Here is a 24,279-nt window from a genome sequence, read left to right on the forward strand (position 1 = left end):
AGTGAATGCTTATTATGAAAGCTAATTAATTGCTTTCCAGTAATGAGAAGTCTTTGGTGTTCAAAGAAAGCAAAATTCACTACACAGGAATTAAACAGTGTTTATTGAAACAAAGCTCCCCCCATTTAAAGACCTGTTTCTGATTAACATCATTACAAATAAAACCAAAGAAACTGAATATACAAATACACAAAATACGTATAGGCAGGAAATGTGAGCTGAAAAATCAGTCAAAAATCCATAGTATTAATTGAAGAGAAAACTAAAGCAATGCTTTGTAGTTGCCTGGATTTCCCTGGGGGATGGAGAGTCAATGCTTATCTGCCTTCCTCAGAAGAGACAATTTTGATTAATATCAGACCCATCTGACTCAGTCTATTAAACCCTGAAGGAAGGATATTCTTCAGATATAAGAGATATGTCTTTGATTAATAATTCTACCATATTGCCATTCCAAGCATTAACAACTGCATGGCACCTGTGGAAAGTGAAAGCCTTTGAATTCTATGGAAAGGAACTAACTTGTACTAATAGACCTGTTCTCCTTTGTCCATATCTGAAAGCTGGATGACACTCTTCCTCCTACCCTCTGCTGAACAAGTCAAAGTGTCAAGGTTGTCACTACTCCCTTGCAAAGAAGACAAAATGGTTATATAATTCAACTTTACATACAGTAAGAAAGCAAAGTTACTTCAGACATTCTGAATGGTTTGTCTCAAGACCCTGGCAACTGTCTAGAGATTCCCCTCTAGTGCTGTCAGGAGTTTAACAGACCACAACAGTCTACAAAACAGTGGCCATCAGAGTGCACTCAGACCTACCAGGGGCGTATCTCCAGAGAAATGCATCAAATCACTTAGCCCACTAAACTGGACTACCATGGACCAGGTAACTAATGCAAAATTGTCACACACAGGGCGGGGGAAAAGTCGACGAAACGTTATCTATTGAGTTTTTCCTGGAAGTTTTAGGTTCAATCAGCCAGCACTGGCCTCCTCACCCCAGCTGAGCATTTCTCCTGATGTTGGCAATCAACCTCTTGCTGTACTCTCTGTAGTTCACGGGTTTGACATCCATTGCTGTGGCCTTAATACGAGATTCGTCCTGAGAAAAGAAATTTAGCATGTAAAAGAAGAACACTAAGCACTCCAGGCATTTGGTTCTAAACTCCTTCTGCCCCAGTAACTTACTGCTCTTGGTATCTGGGTTAGCTGGGAGTGCCAACACGACTCCCAGAGCTGGTATGTTGTTTTCATTTGAAACCAGCCACTCTTGATAAACCTGAGAGGGAGCAGCGTGGATCCCTCCTTCACTGCTCAACACTGACAGTATTTGTGTGATCCTTGGAAACTTCTATCACTGTGAGCAAGGGAAACCTCTCCCCACAAACATAAGAGGAGGAAGTCACCTCCTATGGAGACAAGTCGAACTACAAAAGCCACATGCTACACTATTTGCCTTTTGGGCAATACTTACATTGTAAGTCTCCAGTTTCACTCGGATCCTGAACTCATACGTGTTGAAGTTTGCATTTTGGAACACTTCTTCAAACGCCTGCTCGTTCTGGGGGAAGGACAAAGACAGGTATCAGCTGCAGGCACTCCAGGCTCCTGTGAGTACCGTGAACTTTGAGAGCAGCTCAGCTTCTGTGGGGGTTGGCAAAACAGTGGAACTACCTGGACCACACAGGCAGAGCTGAGGCTTCCATCACATTTTAGATGCCAAAACCATAACTTAAAACCTTTTAAGAAAAACAATGAAAGGTTTCTAGCTGCCTAAACAAAATAACACACAATTGCACCCAATCTGCAACCAAGTGTACAGAAACAAAAATATTATAAATTTACACAAGATTCTCTCGTGGTGCTAAACTGGCTAATTCTGATTTTCTGCTGTGATCACAAACACCAATAGAGCTAACTATTTCCCCATTAATTGCCTTATTAGGCATTCTGGTTTTCTGCTTATCCATCAAGGCTGTGTGTATCCTTCACACCCTGACACAGACCTGCTTAAGAGGACGCTCTATAAAAAACGTGGATGCATGTTTTGAACATGCTTTTATAACCATTAGAAGACTCTGTCATATTTATAACATAAGCTGCTTCTAATTACCATATGAACACTAAACATCATCATCATCATCATTTATAACAGACACTTTGTCAAAACAGTAGAAAAGGAGCAGGCAAGTTGTGGAGACTGTGAAAAAAAAAAAGTTTATTTTTGTAAAAATGAGTTGTAAAAACCTTTGCTGACATTCCAAAAAAAAACCCTGCAGCCCCACGATGATGCCGACAAGTAATTATTAATGCATTTATCTACCAGATGCACTTGACTTGATCAGTCACTCCAGCAGCAGACAGAGCATCTGATCTGGAATTGAACCCACCCCAGTTCCACTCACATTCCAAGTGTTACATCTGCTGTTTTTCACTGCGTGCAGCACTATTTTACACTACACAGTAAGCCTCCTAAGGTTTAAGAAAAGCACAACAAATGAAGGTGAACAGGAGTAGCTGTAGATTGCAGAATTCAGGCATATCCTTCCTGAATATTAAAACCCCTTTTTCTGACCATCCTATGGATTAGAAGATAAGAGAACTCACTTAATAAAGCATTTGGCTTCGCTTTCCAGCTCAGTCACAAACTATGTGAACCATTAGTGAGCTGAAAATGCCCTCAGCAAAGCAGTCACTGCTACCCCACATTACCTCCTTTGGTAACTAACAAGCACAGTGGAGAAGCAGATGAAAAACCTTGCGCATGTATCTGTGCTTAGTGTGGTCACTGGCTGTACATGAACTCAAACCATACTGTGAGCAGTGAAAAGACTCCCACCAATTTCACAAGACACTGCATCAGCTCTATCAGAGAAAAACCACTAAGAAAAGCTTACTGCAAATGCATTGAGTACCATTTTTAAAGGCTCATAAAAGTGTCAAATCAAAACCAATTTCTCCTGGAACACAAAGCATTCCCGCTCAAGGGCTCACTCCATATTATGTTCCATTTTCTATCCTCAGCCATTTCCATTAGGCAGCTCTTCAAAAGACATTACATGTTTGTACTGGTACATAGGATCTGCTGTCTCTCCTTCCCCACCCAGTTCTCTTCAGCACGAAAAGTGACTAAGAAATTTTGTTTAAACTCTAGCAGAGATTAAGCATGGCTGAAGAAAGAAAATATTGACAAGTTAAGAATGTCTGAAAATGGAAACGCAAAAGTGCAAGCACATCTAATTAGAATTCCCCAGGAAGATATCTTCCTACAGAACAGAGGTCTCTAGCCTTCCTAATAGCACAGAAACTCAGCATTCCAGAACCATAAGCTTTGTACCCCTCACCTTTGATAGCCAGAGTGCAGGAAATTTCCAAAAACCATTCCTGCATGTAAATTACAGGAAAACTAGCACCACTTTGCAGAGGCAGAGGAGGTCTACAACAGTGTCTCAGGCTAACATCCTCAACAATCCCTCCTGATTAATTCCCCTCCCACAGCCAAGCAATGGGTTAACCAACAACTGGGATATCTGTGGAGTCGTGGAATCAACCAGCCTTAGCCTGGGAGCACAGCAATGCTCATATGCAATTCAAGAACTTATCATGCATTCCACATCGTCATTTAAAAACACAACAAAGCCATGCACTTTTTATACAGTAGACAAGAAAAAAAAAATCAGAAAAAGATTATTTTGGTTGGAAGAAAGAAAAATGCAGCAGAGAAGCACAGAATCACAAAGGGAAGATAACACTGTCTGTTAGTGTTTAATGACTTACGACCTTAAAAAACTGCTCTCATCTGTCAAAGAAAGATCAGCATCTCTGCCAACCACCCATTTTACAAGTCATGGTTTTCGTATGACCCACAAAGTTTCTGATGATGCTTGGTGGGGAAAGAAGAGCCTTAGCAGAAGTGGGCTCACACACATTAGTTCAAAAAGCTTCCTGCCTACTTACAAAGATACATACAAAGCGTTCTGGAACTTTTCGGTTTTGTAAACAAATTTTTGGAACACATTAGGGACAATGTTGTCAGCATTCATTGCTGAACCAGGGTTTTTTTGCAGATTCTTCCAATCCAGGTACAATGATAAAACAGCCTGTCTTTTCTGCTGGAGTCAACACGTGTTAAAGTTGCCAATCCTCTAAAGGCTGTGGCACTATCAAGTGATCAGCTGCCTCTCAAGGTCCAGGTGATGAGGACAGGCTGAGCTCCAGCTTTCAGCAGCCAAAAGAGCTCAGAGGTAGACAGACTGACTGTGGGAGCAAGCTATGGGGGAAACCAGGCAAATCTCTGTTCTCCAGGCAGATGGCCCGTGGAAAATAATCCTGAGGAGAGTAAACAAGTCCCTGCCAAGAACTTCAGACACAGAAGCAATGATTTGTGAACTTGTAAAAGATACTGAAGTGCAACATCTGGAGAACAACCTCAGGCTGAGCTGGCCTGTCACCCAGAGAATAGGCAAATCAAATTCTTGACAAATGAAACAGAATACCCCTTTCTTTCATATGGCACTTTTTGTTTTAATTAACGCTCTTAATTTCCACAGCAACTGCATGAACATAACCCACTGCCTTTGCCATGTTTGCTATTCATGCACACACAGGTATCAGACCACGCTCTGATGGATCAGCACTGGTGTTCCACACCAACCTTACATCTTTCTCAGGGTTGCCTTCTAAGTCAACATTACAAGAATATTTCCTTACCAGAAGGATGAAAAAAAAGCAACAAATTTGAGGGCAGCCTAACACAAGATATGTGAAACATAGTTCAACATCTATACATACAGGAAAAATGTAATAAGATAATTGACTGACCTTTTCCTTCAGTTCTCCCAGGAAAGCTGCACTTTGCCCAAGAATGAATTCTGCCGACTCTTGGAAACAAGTCACCCACTGATACTCGAGACAGTCTGCAATGGTCACCTAAAACACAACAAAAACCAAAAGGTTATTTTGTCCAGTTGCCTATTTCTCAAGGAAGACAGAAGACAGCACAAAAAAAAATTATTTCACAGTTATAGAGTGTTTTAAATTTCCAGTAACTACTAGAACCCTACCTGTTGTACTTTCAGTCACTGAGGGTGAGAGGCAGTGACTTACTACTTTTTTTTAAGCTCCACAGAATGCCACATAACCTAACACAAGTTAATATTGACAGTAGATTGTGTCACAGGAAAAGGTCAATAAGATCACAGCGGTGCTCACCAATGGATATTTAGCTGTGTCCTGCTGTCACTGATGAGCTGTGAGCAAGAACAGGTAGCCCAAAACAACAACTACCAAGGGGGACAACAGTAAGTCTGCAAACTGCATTTACTTTGCACATACCTGAGTACTTGAGCACAAACTCATGTCATATTATGTTATGTTATGAGGAAACCAGCAAAACATTCAAGGACAAGACAGAGCACTAAAGATCAAGTGCCAGCCTCACACGCATGTCCTGGCTGCTTTGACAATTAGGAATGGGGAAATAGGAGACACACTGTTCTGAAGGCCTTGAATGCACCCTCAGTATCCCCTTTATATTCTTTGACAATGGCTCGGCTATGTAAAGTAGTTCCTAGAAGTTATCTAATAGAAATTATTTAGAAGCAGTTTGTGTTTAGTGAGACTGCAGGGACAGTTCCCTTTTCTCTGCATGCCCACCTGGCACAGCATTTCTAAGAAGCAGATACAACTCTAATTTATAATATGAAGCAGAAAAGGGTTCAATTCTTATGGTGTAAGTGGGCATCACAATAACAATCCTCAAACAACTTTCTGAAGTAGATTCCATTAAAGCATGAGACAGAACAATACCTACCAAAAAAACTGTACTAAATATAGGTAGCAGCTGTAAAAGTGCAATTACTGCTCTCCAGAAATGCCATTTTACTTCAGTTTATCTTCACTACTGAAGAGGCGGAGGCCATCTGTACTCTGCACTGCATAGTACACTTGGAAACCAGAATCAACTGAGCTAGCATCAACTTTTTGGCAAGGAGAAAAGCTTTTAATTGGAGCACTAGGAAAACAAACTGCTAATCAGCTCAATGAAACATCCCCTCACTCAGGTACACAGCTTACAAACCATCTAAATACCCTCTAACCCACAGCAGACAGCACCAGACGCCCCGTTCCCAAAAAGATTTCCGCTGGGGTTGCTCGGGGAACACGGCGAGACACGGCCCCTCTGCTCCAATTCCACGGACTCACCAGGAGCATCATGCGGTACTTGAAGTTGGGGAATTCACGGTCACACTTCTCGCAACGGTAGAGTCCATTCTGCTGGTCTATCACCTTCTTGTTGCAATCCTGCGAGGGACATGCCTGGTACATGCAGTTCTCCTTGCGCAGATGTACGATTGTGCCCACACAGCTAAAATAATCTGCCTAGGAGGGGTGAGTGTGCAACATTAGCCTCAAAATACTCAGTGTTTTCCAATTCTGAATTAACTACAAAAGCAAGGCGCCCATACTTGGATATTTAGGATTAAAAAGCTTAACAGCTATGGATTACTGGGAAACTGTAAATCAGCCCCTCTGTTGAAACAATTTTCAGGCTTCCATTATGTTAATAAAGCCCCTACAGCAAGATTATTTTGTGTTTCCATTGCAGGAAACTCCAATTGCTAGGTTTTTCTTTAGATGAAGCATATTTGATTCTCCATTGTGTCTGTTCAAATCTCCACTTTTTCTCAGGATTAAGATTCTGCACTTTCCTACGCTTCTTTTGGGAACCAATACAAAAAACAGAAAGCCTATTGTGTAGTGTTACAGATAAGCATTTGATTAAACTATAGCCTACAGAACAAAATACCCACTCACCACACTAAAATAATCATCATAATGGTTTAAGACCACGGTCAAGTCTTTCAGCAGAAAAACAGAGGTTGCTCAAGAAGCATGTGCAAAAATTTTTCACAGAAAATAGCTGAATGACAAGTAAAGTGGAAGTGTTCAAGGCCAGGTTAGGTGGGACCCTCAGCAATCTGATCTAGGGGGTGGCATTCTTGCCCGTGGTGGGGGAAGCTGGAACTAGATGATATTTAAGGTCCCTTCCGACGCAAACCATTCTATTATTTTCAAAAGTTTTCTTCCATGGGTAGAAGCTCTTGTGTATCCCAAATGAATTAGCACTTAAGTTTGAAAAAAAAAAAACAAAAAAAAAAGTTAAAAATAAGCCAAGAAGAAGTATAAGCCTGGAGAGGCTTCTGGACTGGAAAGCCTGAGACCTGGGGTTTATTACCAGCTTTTCTATTGACCAAGTGTGCACCCTTGAAAACCACTTCCTCCTAATGCACCTGTTTCTCCTAGAACACTCTGTTTATATGAACATCTTTGGAGTGAAAACATCCCCCCTCCATTTATACAAGGCTTAGAATTCTCCTGCCAACACAGTATCACGTTGCATCAGCAACAAGCTTGAATTTATTCGAAAAACGGTAAAATTATTTAATAGCGTAAATTCCAAGAAAGTAAGCACATATTGCTCAACACCTGGACCACTTCAATAAGCAGGCTACCTGCATCAAGTCTAGCTTTTTATTTTATCCCCAATACACAAGGCTTGTACTAAGTGGCCGTGCTTTACCTTATCTCCTTGTCCCAAGTTCTCAGATTTGGCTTCGAACAAAGTTTTCCAGTTGGTATTTGCTCCAGCTGCTGGCCCACCCCTCACATCAGAGATCGAGGCACATTCCAGCAGCTGCCCCTCAGAGTCAAACCTGGAACCACAGAGATGAACTTCTATTTTTGGACCATGCAGACTTATCAAAAGCCTACGTTTATTTTCATGTACTCGATACATGAGGGATTTTTTATCAATGATTGCAAAGGAAACAATTACAGTAATATGTGTATATTGCAAACAAAAATAGCATTTCAGAATAAGTTAATAGTCTGACTTAATTAGCACTGTATTTTATAAACCCACAAAAGGAGGACAGCTTTGTTCTATATAACTGCAATTTGTTTGCCAGCTAGTGGTCAAACCACGCACTGCACACTTCTTAGAGGCAGGCAGATAACAAGATTTAAGGGCATCAAGATATTTCCATAATTAAAATTAAATTACATGGTACCATTATCTTCGCAGCAGCTTCGAAAGAAAAAGCAAATAGCATTGAAAAGATTATGCTTCCTCTGTTAAAATAAGAAAGCACAGCTCTTCACCAAAAGGTTGTACTGCCATCCCATTGTGATGGGCTTTGTGATTTCAGAAACACACCAACAAGGCTCAAAAATGGAACTTAATTAAAGTGTGACAGTAATAGCAAAGACCCACAATCAATTTTATCTTCAACAAGCCTCTGAAGCATAGGAGAACCACAGCTCAATGACAAATGGAGGATGCCATTTATTTTATCCATGTTTGGGTGATGTAACCAGAACCTAAAAAACCCAGGATTCATGAATCTGATGCTGTTGGCACTTAATCTTATTCACACACACCACATATCACCATGTTTGTAGTTACAGCAGACAATTAAACAACTACCTACAGGAGATGCAACAAACCAAGAAATCACTTTGTTTTCCTGACAATAAAATGTTATTTTGCTATCTGAAAAATATCTGGTAAGGACCAGACACTGGAAGATGTCAAATAGTCCCTCCATACTAACGGAGTGCGTATCAGATTCCACACAATGGAAAAGCCTGTGGAAAAAAAATACTTTTCTCTCAGATCATGCCTCAGAAAGTGGAGCTGGTCAGGCCTGATTTCATGCTGCCTTCCAAGGCTTTGGGTCAGCATGCACTACTCCAAGTTCGATTTTTCAAGGTCTGTCATGGAATTAAAAGTTTTTTGAATTGAACAACTTAAGAAGGCTCTAAAGGCTTCCAAGCAAGAGAAGTTTCTACAGCCTTGGAAGCCACATCTTCTGCCACCTTTCCTCAGTGCTATACTGCTCAAGTCCAGAGAAAGAGAATAAAACAAATACTCTCCAGTAGGTTGAAATAAATCAACATAAACACACTCATACCATCCTCGGAGTTTAAAAGCCTCTGGGCTATCAGGGTTGATGACAACTGTACTTGAGGACAGGACAGACAGGCTTCTACCACCAAAATCAGAGACTCTGGCTCCTTTGATGGCAATCACAGGTTGTCTGGAGCCATCAAACTGTTCAGCCTGCATGTGTGAAAAAACAGAGAGCATTAGCAGCACGTTACAGTAAAGGTGCTGAACTTGTGGTCGTAATTCACAGATCAAAACTATCTCATAGTATCTAAAAGGTAAGATTTTGAATGATGTCATTAGGAGTTTAAGCAAAGGCAGCTAGCAATTAAAGGTGCAATCCTAACACCCTGTTTCCTGGGGAAGCAGAGAATCCTTAAGTCACACCATTGGTTTGTTAAAAAGGATTGACCCCTCCATTAGCAGTTTTACACCAGAATTTCAGAAAGGGAGAAAGGTTATGGGAATGGAAACGGGAGAAATTATTTGGTCATATTAGACTCCTCAGGAGATCAAACAACTTGCTCAGCTTGACTGAGCCAATCATGTCCATTCTACTACCACTTAAAGAGAAGAGCAGCTATGCTGACCAAACATTTTTTTTCGATTTTCCGTTTTCTATTTTTCCTCATAAAGCTGCTTTAATGCTGTTCAGCTGCCATCACACTACCAAAGAATCTCATGGCATGAGTGAGGTTTTGAAAGGTACAGGTTTTCTGGACCCCCACACCATTCAGCAAGCAAAGGGAAGATCATGTGCTTAAAGATTACAAACAAGCTGGAGTTGCAGTAGCATTCACTGTATCCAGGAGATGCAAAAAGAACAGAAAACATATCCCAGCAGTCATGGCAATGACTGTTATAAAGGACATAGTGATTCTAACCCTAACTGTGCCAGCTAAGCCACACATCACTCCCCCTCAATGCTCGTTGAGATCTCTATTCTACAAGCAAGCAAACAGATCTAATTTTGTAAAATGCAGACCATGATCTCTGTTGGAAGTTATGCCAGGAACTGAATACCAGTAGTCTCTCCTATAACAACCTGGTTCAACCTCAAGACTTTGTGATACTGAACTTCAAGTTTACTTCATTTATATCAGCAGATGGTTAATGGTGTTTAGGTACCTACAATATCAGTGCACTTGATCATTTAGCCATAAAGCATCACTGTCAAGCTGGCAGGATCACTCCCATTTTATAGACTGGAACATAAATCCCTAAGTACCTATAACAGTGGAGGAAAACAAACTAGCCTGTTAAAAAGATAAGGAAGCAGTTTACTGCAACTATTCAAACTTTCTCTTCCAAGGCTCTGATGCTTTAAACTCCTAATCTGAGATACAGCCTCTCGACCCCCTCGTTACGCAGCAATTTATGCAGGGTAGCATGTATCCCACCCCACAAATAAAACTCATCTCAAATGAGACAACCATAGCCACTGGGCTTTTCCATAATCAAACTGCAACTCATACCTTTCCTAAACCAGGAGCCCGTTACCTTCAGTAGTTTGGCTTGAGACATAATGTCTGCAGTTGTTCAGAACACATTAGTCAGATCATGTCAGCAGTTTGTCAGAGAAAGGTTAAGAACATCACACCTGAATGCAACCAGACAGTCTTTCACCTTCTCTCGGCCCCTGATCCTTAAAAACCCAGGACTGTGTGAGTGCTGTGCCCATCTCAGATGACAACAGCACTTCCTCACCCTACACAAAGGAACCTTTGCTTAAGAACAGGTAAGAGAGCACATACCTCATTTCCCCACAGCGTAGCTGTCACCAGTTTCCCTGATGTATCCATCAGATGCACGTTCCTCTTTGAAACCTCCCTATTGTTAGCTTTCACTGTAATTTTAGTGACATCTTCATAGCTCTTACAAATTCCAATTACATCTGAAAAACAGTTACAATTTACTCGGAGTTACTCAAGGGTCACAATTGGGGAATACAAGATCACAAGAGAAGAATTCAAACCTACTGTCAGATTTTTACCTTGTATCCTAGCTCCCTATTCAAATGAAATCTGATATGGAAATTAAGTATTATGGTAGGAATGCTCCACTACAGAACTCTTCAGTGCTTTAATTTTGTTGACGCATTCATTAAGATATTCATGAATGCAAAGCCTCACCACATTAGAGAGATCAAGGCATTGTACTATCTTTTCCCATCACATTCTGTCAAAGGACTTCAGTCCTGATCATGTAACACACACTTGCTGTTAAATCACAAGCAAGGGCTTTCAAAGTGACTGTAACACAATGAAGCAACTGGCTCATGCCTTCACGTAGCCCCACAACCTTAAGCAGTGTAAACAAGTCTGCATGTTTGGGTAGTAAGAGCTAATACAAACCCCTCTGCACTCCCTAAAAACACACCATTTTTAGTATTACAAATCTACCTTTAAAATTCCCAGCTGAATGTCTCTGAATCACAGGCATCTTGTGCCTCTGAAACCTGAGAACCCTCACCCCCACCCAAGCCTCTGATTTTTCCGGAGTACTCTGCCCAACAAATTACAGAAAAACAAGCCTCCAATACTTCACAAAGCAAGCCAAAACAGTCATGCAACTTGGACTTGGATGCAATGAATTATGCCAAAATCACTACAGAGATAATTAGATAGTGAAAGAAAGCAAGACCACAGAAGGTATGAAATGCACACGTGCTGAGCAAGGACATTTTTCTTTCAGCCCTTTTCTGTGGAAAACAATGATCATAGTACAATAAACAAGTATCATTTGCTGTCTTTAGTTTGAAGCAGAAGTTTGAAGAAAAAATCATTATATATTGTTAGAGAACAGGGCGAAGACATCTAAAGAGGAAAACTGCCTGAGACATTTTTAATGGCAACCATCACTGGACAACTTCAACTAAGAGATGACAACACTCAAAACACCATGTGCTCACTACCTGCCCAGTATTCAGGACACAAATATAAAACTTCAAAGCTTTAGAGTTTGCCATTTTGCTACTTAGACTGACCAACAATTGAGTCTTTGGGCGTGTTCTCCAAGTCAGAGATGGATACAAAATCAAACTGAACAGATGGAAGATGCTGGGCATCATCACAGGGCACAACTGAAGTCTCATTAGTGAATGTGATCTCATAGTCATTCTTAACAGCTGTATATTGCTTGTTAGCAGTCTTCAAATTGCCTTTGGTAAAATAATATACCTACAGGAGAAAGCAATGAAACAGAGGATATTATCAGTAGTCAGAGAAATAGACTGTGTTCACCTTTAAAAATCCTTGCTATGCTGAAGTTCCTCTTTTCTAGCTCCTGTCAGTCTAAGAAAGCACAAAGATACCATACCTTGTTCAATTCAATGAGTGGAAAGAACTTGTCTGCTTGATCGTTGAATGCAGTAGCTCTAATCTCGCCCTGCAGGAAAACAGGAGAGCTGGTCAGGACTGAAATTTGGCATGAAAAAAGATAAAAAAAAAAATAAATCTCTGCAATGTTAAGTGGCATCAGCTCTGCAAGACAGAGTGGGGTCTGCCAGGCTCGCTCCAGGCATGTGAGAAACAAACAACATTCTCTTCACATTTGTAGTTATAGCTAAAATGACATATTCTACACCTGACAGTCAAATCTCATATTCAAGTCTCATTAGTATATCTACTGCTTCAGAATAAAAGGCATAAGAACCACATATACACCTCTGAAAATGCCAGTAAAGCTGGCATTGATAAAATAAATTCAAATAGACCCCACTGCTCCACGAGTTAGCAGGCAGTGTATTGTGATGGCTCCCACTCAGACATACTGTCTTTACGCAAGAATTAATAACAATTAAACACTCACTGGATATAAATACTGGGGTTTTTTTTAAAAAAAATTGAATACAGACAGTATGCAGAGAAAACAAATGCCTGGTGACAACACGTTACTTTATTAACCTCACATTTTATACTCAATATAATCTAGCAGAATCTTGTTTGTTTTCACAACAGAAGGCTGTAATTTGATAAGAGGTTTGACAAACTGCAAGTTTAGTTAGATTAACCAGATACCATTCCCCAAACAAACCACAGAGGAAATTTCTTAGTGTTGCAATAATTTGTACTCTTGATTTCCTCATGAAAATTGAAAGCTTGTAACTTGGAGGCAATGCTCCTCTCACTCCCTGTTTTGTAAGGTGTAGCTCAGCAAGGATGAAACGTCACTCCCAATCTACAGGAAACTACCACGACACTCAGTATTAGACTGTCAGTTTGCATAAACAACTATATTTTGAGGCTGCAAAAATCCAGTCACACGCTATAGACTTTGATGAAAAATAATCAGTAATGCTGCACATTTAAGACTCCATTCTGGATAAAAACTGGCACGTTGATGTGCAACTTAATGAATGCAGGGATACAAGTTTCAGTCGTAATAAAAGAAAAAATCATTTCCTATAATGCACTTTATTTCCCCTATTCTGTCTTTATGAAGGGTTCATCAGCATCTGGCATACGTTATCTTTGTCTTAACACGTGACACTTACGCTTTCATCGACCAGCTCTATGGAAAAGAGCTTTCCTTCACCACGGGAGTTGCTCCACGTGCGGATCTGGCCTTTCTGGGTAACACGAGCACAAATGGTCCACCTGAAATCGTGCAAGAAATCACTATTCTGTGCCTCTTTTTTTTTTTTTTTTTTTGAGATTGCATTGACAAACCCTTGGAACCAGAATGTCACCATCTAAAAGTCAGAATTCTTCCCACTGCACCTCAGTAACTCTACCTGCTTTAATCTGCTGCTTTCTATTTTAATGGCCTAGACCATTAAAGGCAGAATGTTGTAGAGAAGGCAACAAAGCAGCCATAAAGTATGATAATAATAGTGAACAATCCTTCTGCATAGAAGCAGGCCTCAAATCTTTTACTCTTCTAGGGTACATTTCTCACACAGCAGTTTGCCTGTTCTGAAAAGCCACACTAGAACTCAAGAGCTCAATTATAGGATTCGCATTTAACTTGGGTAATCAAATCAGTTTGCATAACTTAAAAATGTCATTCACTAAATAATTACATCCTCATGCTTTTCAACAGCACAGTAGCCAAAGTGAATAGCTTACTGAGCTGTTTTGTCATTAATTTACCCAAAAGAAGGCTGCTTTATGGAAAAAAAACAGAGAAGTCAATCGATTTTCAACTAAAATATTAAAAACCTATCAAGCTCAGCAGGGCTGCTGCACCAAGACAATGCCAAGGCAAATCTCAGATTGTTGGGAGTGTTGATGCAATTTAAAAAGATAAAAAAAAAAAAATCAAAAAAAACCACCCTCCCCTCAACAAAACAAAAGCCCAAACAAGAAACAAAAAACCAACCTAAAACAAAACCCATCAGCTGTTTCTATGAAGGTTTTTTTTTTAATTTCTCTGGGTGGTTTTGTGGCTATTGTTGGGTTTGTTTGTTTTAACTTCAACCAATAAAGTCAAAAGAACTCAATGAATAATTTGACAGAGATTCACACACAGAAAAGCAAAAAGAAGCTATTGTTCCCTCATGCCTGTGACATGAGTAATGCCTGGCAAACCAGAACTCACTTGGATTGGTATGGATTCAAGCTGGCAATCGGCACCACTTTGGCCTGGGACCCTCCTGGTGTCTTCACTGCACTGGGAGCACTTGCTTTTCCAAACTGGTTGGAGGGAGCGTGGTACTTGGGAGCAGCAGGACCTTCCAAAAACCACAAAAAAGCCAAAGGAATTTCAGTCTTGCACACAAAAGCTGGGCTAAAACCAACTCACGGTGCAAGGTCAGGCAGAATTTCTCCTGCCATGCCATGGGGAGCCACAGAGACAGTGAAGTTCCACTGAACACTCTGCTCCTGGTCACAAGTATTTTCTAGGCTGCAAAATGCTGCAGAGGAGACACTCTCAGGCCTTTAGAGCACTTGCACTGGAAGTGGAGATGTGTCCAGAGTCAACCACTTAAACACAGTTTAAGTGGGAAGCAACTATTTAGCAATAAATTCTCAAGTATTTAGCAATAAACAGAATCACAGAATGGTTTGGCTTGGAAGGGACCTTAAAAATCATCTCGTTCCAACCCCCACCATGGGCAGGGACACCTTCCCATTTTCAACCTGGCTTTGAAAACTTCCAGGGATGGGGATGGCACATTGAATTTTAGACCTACACCACTTGGAGGAATAACTAAGCAACGGTACCCCATAATCACAGAGTTTTCTGACATAAAGTGATACTGCTAGTTCCAAACTCAATCTTGTCAATGTACAAGCACAAAACTCTTATAATCAGCTCTAAGTGAGGAAGGGGAAGCTTGTTTTCTGCTGCAAGTTTCTAAGCAAATGTCAAAATTTTACTATTTAAAAATACTTCTTAAACAGAGGGGTAAAGAGTACAGACAAGTTAAAGCAGCACCAAGAGTTAGGATTGACAACTTTTTAGCTCAAAAAAAAAGAGAAAACTGTCTACAGACTGACATTTAAATTGACTGCCTCTTTCAGCATCTCACTGAAATCTTGATCAAAAAAAGCCATGCTTCTAGATGTACTATCAAGTAATTTCAGTCCTGCACCACCTAAACTGTTTGGCCTCAATATCTCAGCATCCATAACACACCTGTTGGCCAGCTACAAACTGCAGCCCAATTTAGGTGACCACAGGATGAAGCAGTGTAAACTGAATCAAGTTGTTTCCTTTTTTTCTTTTCCCTTAGGGATGAAGAGGGAAGGGAGACAAATTTTTTCCCTTTTGAATCCAGGTGTACAGTAACCCCCTGAGATAATTTACCTTGTCAAGCACGGGTTACTCTTAATGGAGCGTTTCTTGTGCAACACCATCATCGGAAGGATTCCATTTAAATTCAAGCTGTAGTTTCTCACTGCACAAATGGAAACCAGAATTCCTGCCCAGGATTACTCTTACCTGCTGCTGACAAATTGCCATTTTGTTGCTGGGGTTTGCTGGGTGCTGGGTTTGCTGCTGGAGCTGCAGGACGTTGCTGCCCTTGCCCTGGTAATCAAATGAAAAAAGACCATAGAGTAGGGAGCACAGTAATTAAAAATACCCTTCAGCCTTTTAGGAAATAAGACTTGCATGAAAAAAAATAAAATTTAAAACACAGAGAATATGCTAAAATTCAGGTTTTATAAGACACAGCAGTAGCAAGCTATCTGTTGAACATTACCATGGAGGAATTTCAGTCAGATCTTTTTCCTCAAGCAACTGCTTCCTACTTGGAAAGAATTCAGGGCTGATGGTGATTTAAAAGGACATCCTTGAAGTAATCTTGACAACTTTTCAGTGTTTAGCGGCTGCTATTGCTCTGACAGGTAGTTTCTGCTACTACCTAGCAGCTAAGATAAAAACTGTAGAGAATTCTGCCTTAAAACTCAAGGAAGGCCAAAAATCCACGGGGTAAAGTCAAGCCTGAAGTTAACACAAGACAAAGAAAACACCTGCTCTATTTTATTTCCGAAATATGGAGATATTTAACATGGGGGTGATGGAGTTATCACTTCAGCATTCACCAGGGCCCCTCTTGGTACACAGCAGTACATTGCTTAGGGATCAAAGTGATGCCACAGTAAGTCTGCATCATCCATTTTTTTTTTAGATTCCAGGGCTTTTACTTGCCTTAAATTGATGATAAATTACAAGAGAAAGAGCAGACGGCCATATCTAGAGAAAATTACATTAAAAAACTAATGTACCATTCAAAAAATTGAATTCCTTTACAGAATAATTTGCTTCTAGATGAGAAAATATCCAACATATTTGTCCCTTTGGACACAACTAATTCTTAAGCCATCGGTTTGCAAGAAGATTTAGGCCTGAGCAGGCAAAGCTTCCCTGATTTGGGATGTGAGGAGGAAGATGGTCAGGCAAAGTGGAAAAGAAGGTCAGACCAAGCCTATAAACACGACGAAGAACAAAAGCGGAGAATCCCACGACAGAAGGATGGCACAAAACCACGGCAAAGGAGCAGAAGCAACACAAGGAGACCCTGATGTGGCGTTGCCTGATGTGGCACAGCCTACAGAGGTAACCCTCTGGTTATTTTTAACTCAAAACAAGGTCCTTGCACAAAACCCAATCTGCTCCTCTAACTTGCCGCAGTAGAGTCACATCGGTGAACTGGTGACAGAAGTCTCCCTGGCAACAGCATGACGTCAAACAGCAAAATGTGTATTTACTGCAGGTTCCACTAGATGGAGGAGCCAGGTCTCACCCTCACTCAGTGGCCTCAGGTGCTCAGGGGGTCAGCACTCAACAGCCAAATTCGTTTTGTGCAAGAGAAGGCAGAAAAAAACCCAACAAAACACATTAAGAGAAAATTATGTTTGGTCAGGGAAAGAATATTCAGGAAGAACAGGAATGTGCATATGAAACAGCGAGAGGCTTCCTTGCTACTTTTGTTCCAAATATGTTTTTTTCTGTAGGAATTTGTAATTTAAAAAAAAAACAAAACCCACCAGAAACCAAACCAAAGGCCACCACATACATTAGAACACTTGCGTGTTATGAAACACAAATTCGCATTTTAATGGCTGCCTACCCACAGCAGAGTGTTTCTCAACAGAGTAAGAATAAATTCACACATCTGTGCATGTGTTCAAATACAGAAGTAGCAGAAATATCTCTCCAATTTTCTCGCTTGTAGAGCCTAGGGACTCCTAAACTGTGATTTTTGGTGGCTGGTGGCCTACAGATCACTTAAAGTGCTCACAAAACCGACGAGACTGCCTGGTTTTCGCTGTTAGTTTTTATTAGCAGGAGGTGAAAAAACCACTTGAAATAGCTGATCACATTTCTGCTGTACACAGTGGGTTAGGCAAACCCAAGACCTTTTTAGCTGAAGCTGCCCCACAGCCCAATCAAATGTAATAACCACGTAACAGGAGTCCTCTGCTTCCAATAACTTGTTACCAGGAGGTTCTGCCACGGTGCCATGACCTGCCCCAGCACTGAGCAGCAGCACAGCAGGGAGGGGAGAGAAGGGATGAAAATGGACTTTGAAAGAACTCATACCTAATCACAGTGGTGGGTAGGACAAGAATAAAGAGTTTAAGTGAATGTAGAAGTATATAAACATTTCAACACTGAAAGATTAATGACAGAAGTTAAACATAAGTAGCAAGTAATTGTCATAGGGAAAAGAAAGTCCAGCATTGGAGTAACTTGAATGAGATTAATGACAGTAATAACACAACCATCTAGTTTTCAACAAGAACTAAACTGCTCAGTCTTAATTTTCAATACTATTATGAAATGCTGCCTGAAAAGTTTTTATGATTTGTAATAAGAAGATTGTGTCTCCAGCTTCCTTGTTAGGCAGATTAACCACCTACTGCTCCTGCATAAAGTGGCCAAAAGCCAGCTTCTCACCCCCCCTGGGTCCCAGTGTGCTATTACAGTCTGGGAAAGAATATTCCTTAATCCTAGGTCTGGCAATTTGAGATCTGTATTTCAAGCAAAACCAAAAGAAGGACTAAAGATACGTTTTTTAAATACCTGAACTTTTTTTTTTTTTAATGGAAACCACAAAGTACATTTAAGATGCTCGTTCTGAGTTAGCTGAGTGTTCCTCAGAAACACAATTTCTTAATGTATACAGGAACTTAAAGGATCTCCAACTTGAAACACACCTCTGCCATTGTATCAAGGCCTTCATGACAAATCTGGCAGCCTGCAGAGCAGCAAGGCTGGGTTAAGTAGACTTTATATATAAACTATCGCCATCTTCTGTAATAGAATCCTTATTTAGTACCAAATAAAAGGTTATGACACCTGCAGAATAACATCAGTACTAAAATGAAATACGCATCAAATCAATTTTGGCATCTCTTAACTATCTAGTGCAAACCCACACTTACTATGACCACAGACCTGTGTCATCTCCAAAAGCTTTTAGATTTGAAATCTTCACTGCCGAGTACTTTTGTGAGCCCAAATGAAGAACACAACTTTGATCAGAGTAATGGTAATTTTACCAGAATTTATAGTCTTAAAGGTATATTTTCAGCTCAGTTCTGTCAGATACCACGTTCTCAGTCGTTTCTAAGCAACAATATAACGGAAAAACACTATAGTTCACAAGCTCTTGTATCACACAGGCAGGGAAACGGGAGAAAGGCACAAAACAGTCTGCTCAGTAGCTATTCTGAAAATCTTGGTCTCTACAGCAACTGTGGGATTAAACCATAAAATCTGAGATGTCAACACATTTTTTAAACAGCAATTAGCTAAGTAACTATCAAAGGAACAAAGGATTCTTTAGGCTCATTTAACAAACGCCCCTCTAATTCCCTTGGAAAAAGAAAAGTTAATGAAGAAAGATGTCTTTGCCTTTGCAACAATGCCTAATTCCTACTTCGATTAGTAAAGTAGATTTTTAACCAGATCAGCAGGGTACCTACCACCACTGTTTGACCAAAATATCCTACAGAAAACTCTTGCCACCGATATGCGGTACCTTAGTAATAAAAACATATTAATTCGTTTCTACTAGGAAAAAAAAAAATTCTTCAAGAGTTATTTGCGATTAAATTTCAGCCATTATCTGTATATACATCACTGACAGAGCTGTTCAAATATTTTCTTCATGTGCTTGTTATTCTCCCTCTTTTTTAAAGTTCAAAACTGGAAGAAGAGAACAGACCTTTGAACGTATCTCAGGAGGAAAAAGAGTATTTTAATGTTTGCATGAGAAGTGTAAGATCAGCAGGTGAAAAATGAAGAACACAGTTGCTTATGCAAAAGAACAAAACTAAATAGATTAATGGCAGGTCAGATTAAGGTCCACCCAGTGCATCATCCTTTTTGGGATGGCAGGCTAGGAATGGGTGCTTAGGGAAGTCTGTGCTGGCCGTGTTTTCATACCAGTCTCTCATCTATGTACTTGGAGCAATTTAAGTTTTAGTGCTTCCTGCACCTAACATGCATGCAGAGGATGTATTGTTATGTTTAACAGCCTTTAATGGATTTCTCTCTCAAGTCTAATTGCTTTTTGAACCTGTGCCAATTTCTGGCACCCACCTCAGCGAGTTCCATGATTTAACTGTGCAGTTCGGGGGTGCGGTGCAGCCTTTGTTTTAAAACCACTGCCTGACAATATGAGAACTAAAGAGCATCAAATGAATGTAGAAAAGAGAGAGAGAGATTCATCACTCTTTATTCATCCCCTCCACGCCATCTTATACTTTTATAGATCATTATTCCATCTTCCTCCCGCTGCTTTCTTTCCAGACAGAAGAAATTATCATCTATTTGATCACTCATTATGAGGAGACATAAAATAGCTTCCGCTTACTTACTGGAACTCGAGGTAGAGACCACTAACATATAATAAAAGCTTGTCAATGATGTAAGGTATAGATACTCCCAACACCATGGGGAGACTGAAGCTTCAGCCACAGTGTAGAGTTTATTAAAATACGAACGAACCCCATTTTGTGTTACACAAATAGAAAGGATTTTCAAGGTCTGGACATCACTGTTCCAGGCATAAGAAAACTGACCAACTGTCAACTTAAAACTGCTTTTTTAAAGTGAAGGAAACAAGACAGCTAGGAAGGTATTTGCTTACTGACACTCACCTTCATTGTAGGGCTGGGGATTCCCAATATGCCCACCAACCTCATCAGCAGTATGCAGAACATTTAAATCCATAAGTATAACCACTCTCCTACAAGACAGAACAAACAGCAATTAAGGCTTTCACCCCCTCTGCAAGTCTGTCAGACTCCTTTGCAGCAGGTAAGAGAACCAAACATTAGAGGCTGATTCCTTGCATGAAGGATCTGGAAGAGAAAAGCTCTCCACTGTCAGCTTAGCCCTCTCTTTCGAGGGACAAGTAGGCTTGAAGCAGTATCACAGTGCCTCAAGGACAGATGATGACAGGTATAAAAACAGCTTGAAACAACATTGTGTTTTGAAAGTATCAAAACCATAGCAGGTTTTACAAGAGAAAATACATTCCCTGCCTCAATAGTTGTTGTGTTCTTCCCACAAAAAATGCTGAATAAAAAGAATTACAAAGCTTGGTTCATATCCTGCTAGACACATACACAGTTTTTCTGTATTAACTTCACCTGGATCCCTTCTCATTTTGCAGTATCCTATCCCCTCAAAAAATTTGAGGAAATAGGAGAGGAGAAAAAATAATAAAAGACTAGATTCCACAACACCTAAGTAACGAGATACCTTCACTGTTTCTTTTCCACAGCAGAAAATTTTAAGTGAATATTAATGAACTGTACTTAAAGATTTAACACAGATACCTTCCATCTTTCAGGCTGTTGACAATGAATCTGTTAACCTGGCAAACACACCGGGCTGACAAGCGCTCCTCTTCCACCAGGGGGTTCAGCTGTGTTGCCAACATGAAGGCTGCAGGAACAGAGGGAAAACATTCAAACAACTTCCACATGCCAGCCCTAGAAGAGGCTGCCATGGCTGGATACAACTTTTCCAGCCAGTCAAGTATTCCCCCTGGATCTACAATGTGCTCAGTTTGTTAAGACACAGGAAACAGTGCAACTGCTAACAAGTCACCAAAAGTGAGCATAAATTACACTGTATTTATTCCCCACACTTCACAGTGCAGTGGTAGCTGGAATGATTATACATCAAAGAAGGGAGAAAAAGATTAAGCTAAATTACTTTAAATCTACTGTTACATGTGTAGGTTTCTATATTTTCATTATACCCTCTGGCAAGTTAATTGCTTAAAGCTCACCAAAAAAGTTCCAGAAGACAAAGATTTCACCTAAATCATAACATGCAGTTGGACACTTAAGAATCTGTGGCCCAGTATAAGCCACATTCTCCTTCAATATTCATTCCATCACTTAGCACCCAATCACTAGACTGGAAACTTTATCACCATCAGCATCTCCACACTTAAAAAACCTCACTGCAGCTTGTCATACTCACAGGACAGCGTGTTAACTCCATCACTCATCAGCACCCTGTAACGTGGGGGCCCAGTTCCTGTAGCAATAGCCCGTGTATTCTTGGGGGGGGGAAAGAAAACAAATTACTTTTTTGTCATTTTCTCAGAAACTTTTCAAAACCAGAAAGTGACACAGTCAGCAAATGGACTTATCTATTTAGCTCCTTTTTTTGAGCACTAATATCAACATAGCCCAAGTAATATAAAACAAAATTAGAAGAATTAAAGGGACGACAGCCTGGCTCGGCTCCTCTGCAGAGGGAGTTTGGCTGCACTCAGGAGCCCGCGGGAAGCACATGCAGACACGGAGGGACTGGCACAGAAGGGGAGGGACAGCACTCACTATGACTTGCAGCACGGGCTTGGAGACGTTCTCCCCCTGCATTATGGCCTGCAGAATGAAAGGAAACGAAATGTAAGAGACCCTCAGAGAGGTGCCACCACCCCCCTCGGAAAAGCCCCGAGACCCGCAGCTACAGAACTTCAGAATCCATGCGGCTGGAAAAGACCTCAGACCATCGAGTCCAACCTATGACGGGTTGTACTCACGAGAACTGCGGTGGAAGGGCCTGAGGGATGCGGGCATGGCTGTCACCGCTGGATTCGACCGCCCCCCCCGCCACCCGCCTCCCGGGACCGGGCCTGGTTCTCCCCGCAGGACCGGGCCGGGCACGGTGCCCAGGCCCAGCATCACCTCCCACCCCCTGCCAGGACCAAGCCCACCGCAGCACAGCCCGAGCCCCCTCACCGCGATGGCCCCCTCGCTCAGCCGCACGCTCATGGTGCCGCGTCCACCGCCAGAGCCCAATCCTCCCGCCGCTGCCGCCAAATCCTCCCGCCGCCGCGCCCCCTTCTTCCGGCGCGTCCTGGCGTCACCCCGCGCGTCACCAGCAGCTCAGAGCTTCTATTGGCTGTCGGGCCTGTACGGCGGAAGTATTTCCTATATTCGTCTCACTGGCGCCTCTGGGCGCCGCCATGGCAGTGGCAGTTGGTGGCGGAGTGGCGGGGCCGGAGATGGCGCTGCCGGGGCCGGAGTGGCGGGGATTGCTCGCCCGGCGCTGGGCCGAGCTGGACCCGCCGCTGCGGGAGCGGCTGGCGGCGGCTTCGCTTCACGACGCGGTGCGCCTGGGCTGCGACCTGCTCCGGTGAGCCGCGGGCTGGGCGGGACGCGGTGCGAGAGGGACATGGAGCTCCTGGAGCGGGAACAGCGCAGGGCAACGAGGGTGACGGCGGGGCTGCAGCATCTCTGGTGTGAGGAAAGGCTGAGGGAGCTGGGGCTGTCCAACCTCGAGAAGAGATGGCTGAGAGGGGACCTCATTAATGTGTATATATATCTAGAGGGGGGTGTCAGAGGATGGACCAGGCTCTGCTCGGGGATGCTGGGCAATAGGACAGAGGACAACGGGCAGAAACTGATGTCCAGGACGTTCTAACTAGGGAAAATTCCACGTTTCTACCTGAAAGGAGGGATCGGTCTCTTCTCTCAGGCAACTAGAAGTAGGACAAGCAGGCATAGTCTTAAGCTGTGCCAGGGGAAGTTTAGGTTGGACATTAGGAAGAATTTCTTCTGATGAAGGGTGATTAGACATTGGAATGAGCTGCCCTGGGAGGTGGTGGAGTCATCATCCCTGGAGGTGCTTAAGGAATGACTGGACGTGGCACTTGGTGCCGTGGTCTGTTTGACAAGGTGGTTGTAGGTTGGACTCGATGATCTTAGAGGTCTTTTCCAGCCTAATTGATTCTGTGATTCTGTGAATATGAGGAAGAACTTCTTTACTGTGCAGTGACCATGCGCTGGAACAGGTTGCCCAGAGAGGGTGTTGAGTCCTCCTCACTGGAGATACTCCAGAACCGCCTGGATGCAATCCTGTGCCAGGTGCTCTGGGATGACCCTGGTTGGACCAGATGAGCCACTGTGGTCCCTCCCAGTGTGGTCCCTGACCCATCCTGTGATTCTGTGGTGCTGACCCCCGTGTCCCGCAGGACCGAGGAAGAAGAGGCGGCCCTGGTGCGGTTGTGCCAGAGGGTGTGCACGGGCAAGGAGCCAGAGGCTGCAAGCTTCTACCGGGAGCAGGGAAACCTGGAATTCGGCCGCCGCCGGTATCAGATGGCCCTGAGGCTCTATTCAAAGGTGGGTGTGGTGGGGCAGCCCCCAGAGCAGCTCCTCCCTCATGGCCAAAGGGCTCCCGTGAGGGGATCCTTGGGGAGGGGGGCCCACAGCCCCTCATGGCCAAAGGGCTCCCGTGAGGGGATCCTTGGGGAGGGGGGCCCACAGCCCCTCATGGCCAAAGGGCTCCCGTGAGGGGATCCTTGGGGAGGGGGGCCCACAGCCCCTCATGGCCAAAGGGCTCCCGTGAGGGGATCCTTGGGGAGGGGGGCCCACAGCCCCTCATGGCCAAAGGGCTCCC

At 42.4% G+C, this 24,279-nt stretch overlaps 2 protein-coding genes across 3 annotated transcripts in view; one reads left to right on the forward strand and one right to left on the reverse strand.

The window, feature by feature from the left end:
• Nucleotides 1-83: 83 nt before the first annotated feature.
• Nucleotides 84-22,737, reverse strand: RPA1 (replication protein A1). Its single transcript, XM_017832633.1, has 17 exons — nucleotides 22,620-22,737; nucleotides 22,215-22,262; nucleotides 21,853-21,931; nucleotides 21,198-21,306; nucleotides 20,514-20,602; nucleotides 15,841-15,927; nucleotides 14,494-14,626; nucleotides 13,448-13,550; nucleotides 12,271-12,339; nucleotides 11,939-12,131; nucleotides 10,707-10,846; nucleotides 8,978-9,126; nucleotides 7,585-7,717; nucleotides 6,207-6,383; nucleotides 4,824-4,931; nucleotides 1,477-1,563; nucleotides 84-1,104 (listed from the first exon to the last, which is right to left on the reverse strand). Exons 1-17 carry the CDS (start codon nucleotides 22,650-22,652, stop codon nucleotides 997-999), a joined length of 1,845 nt encoding a protein of 614 aa, XP_017688122.1. The 5' UTR covers nucleotides 22,653-22,737; the 3' UTR covers nucleotides 84-996.
• A 148-nt stretch (nucleotides 22,738-22,885) lies between these two features.
• Nucleotides 22,886-24,279, forward strand: part of SMYD4 (SET and MYND domain containing 4) — a 7,905-nt gene continuing 6,511 nt past the window's right edge. For both annotated transcript variants that reach the window (XM_017832587.1, XM_017832588.1), the window contains exons 1-2: nucleotides 22,886-23,016; nucleotides 23,855-24,002. In XM_017832587.1, the coding sequence (XP_017688076.1) occupies nucleotides 22,886-23,016; nucleotides 23,855-24,002 (279 nt within the window). The remainder of the gene's footprint in view (nucleotides 23,017-23,854; nucleotides 24,003-24,279) is intronic.

This window comes from Lepidothrix coronata, unplaced genomic scaffold, assembly GCF_001604755.1.
Source record: "Lepidothrix coronata isolate B3197 unplaced genomic scaffold, Lepidothrix_coronata-1.0 Scaffold203, whole genome shotgun sequence".
In the NCBI taxonomy this organism is placed as follows: Eukaryota; Metazoa; Chordata; class Aves; order Passeriformes; family Pipridae; genus Lepidothrix; species Lepidothrix coronata.

Excerpts from the sequence above, each read along its gene's own strand:
- RPA1 (XM_017832633.1), bottom strand. The coding sequence starts at position 22,652 with ATGAGCGTGCGGCTGAGCGAGGGGGCCATCGCG. Across the intron at positions 15,928-20,513 it reads TCCCCAGCCCTACAATGAAG|GGCAAGGGCAGCAACGTCCT; the intron begins GTGAGTGTCAGT and ends TTTGATTACCAG. Across the intron at positions 13,551-14,493 it reads TTGAATCCATACCAATCCAA|GTGGACCATTTGTGCTCGTG; the intron begins GTGAGTTCTGGT and ends GCACGATTTCAG.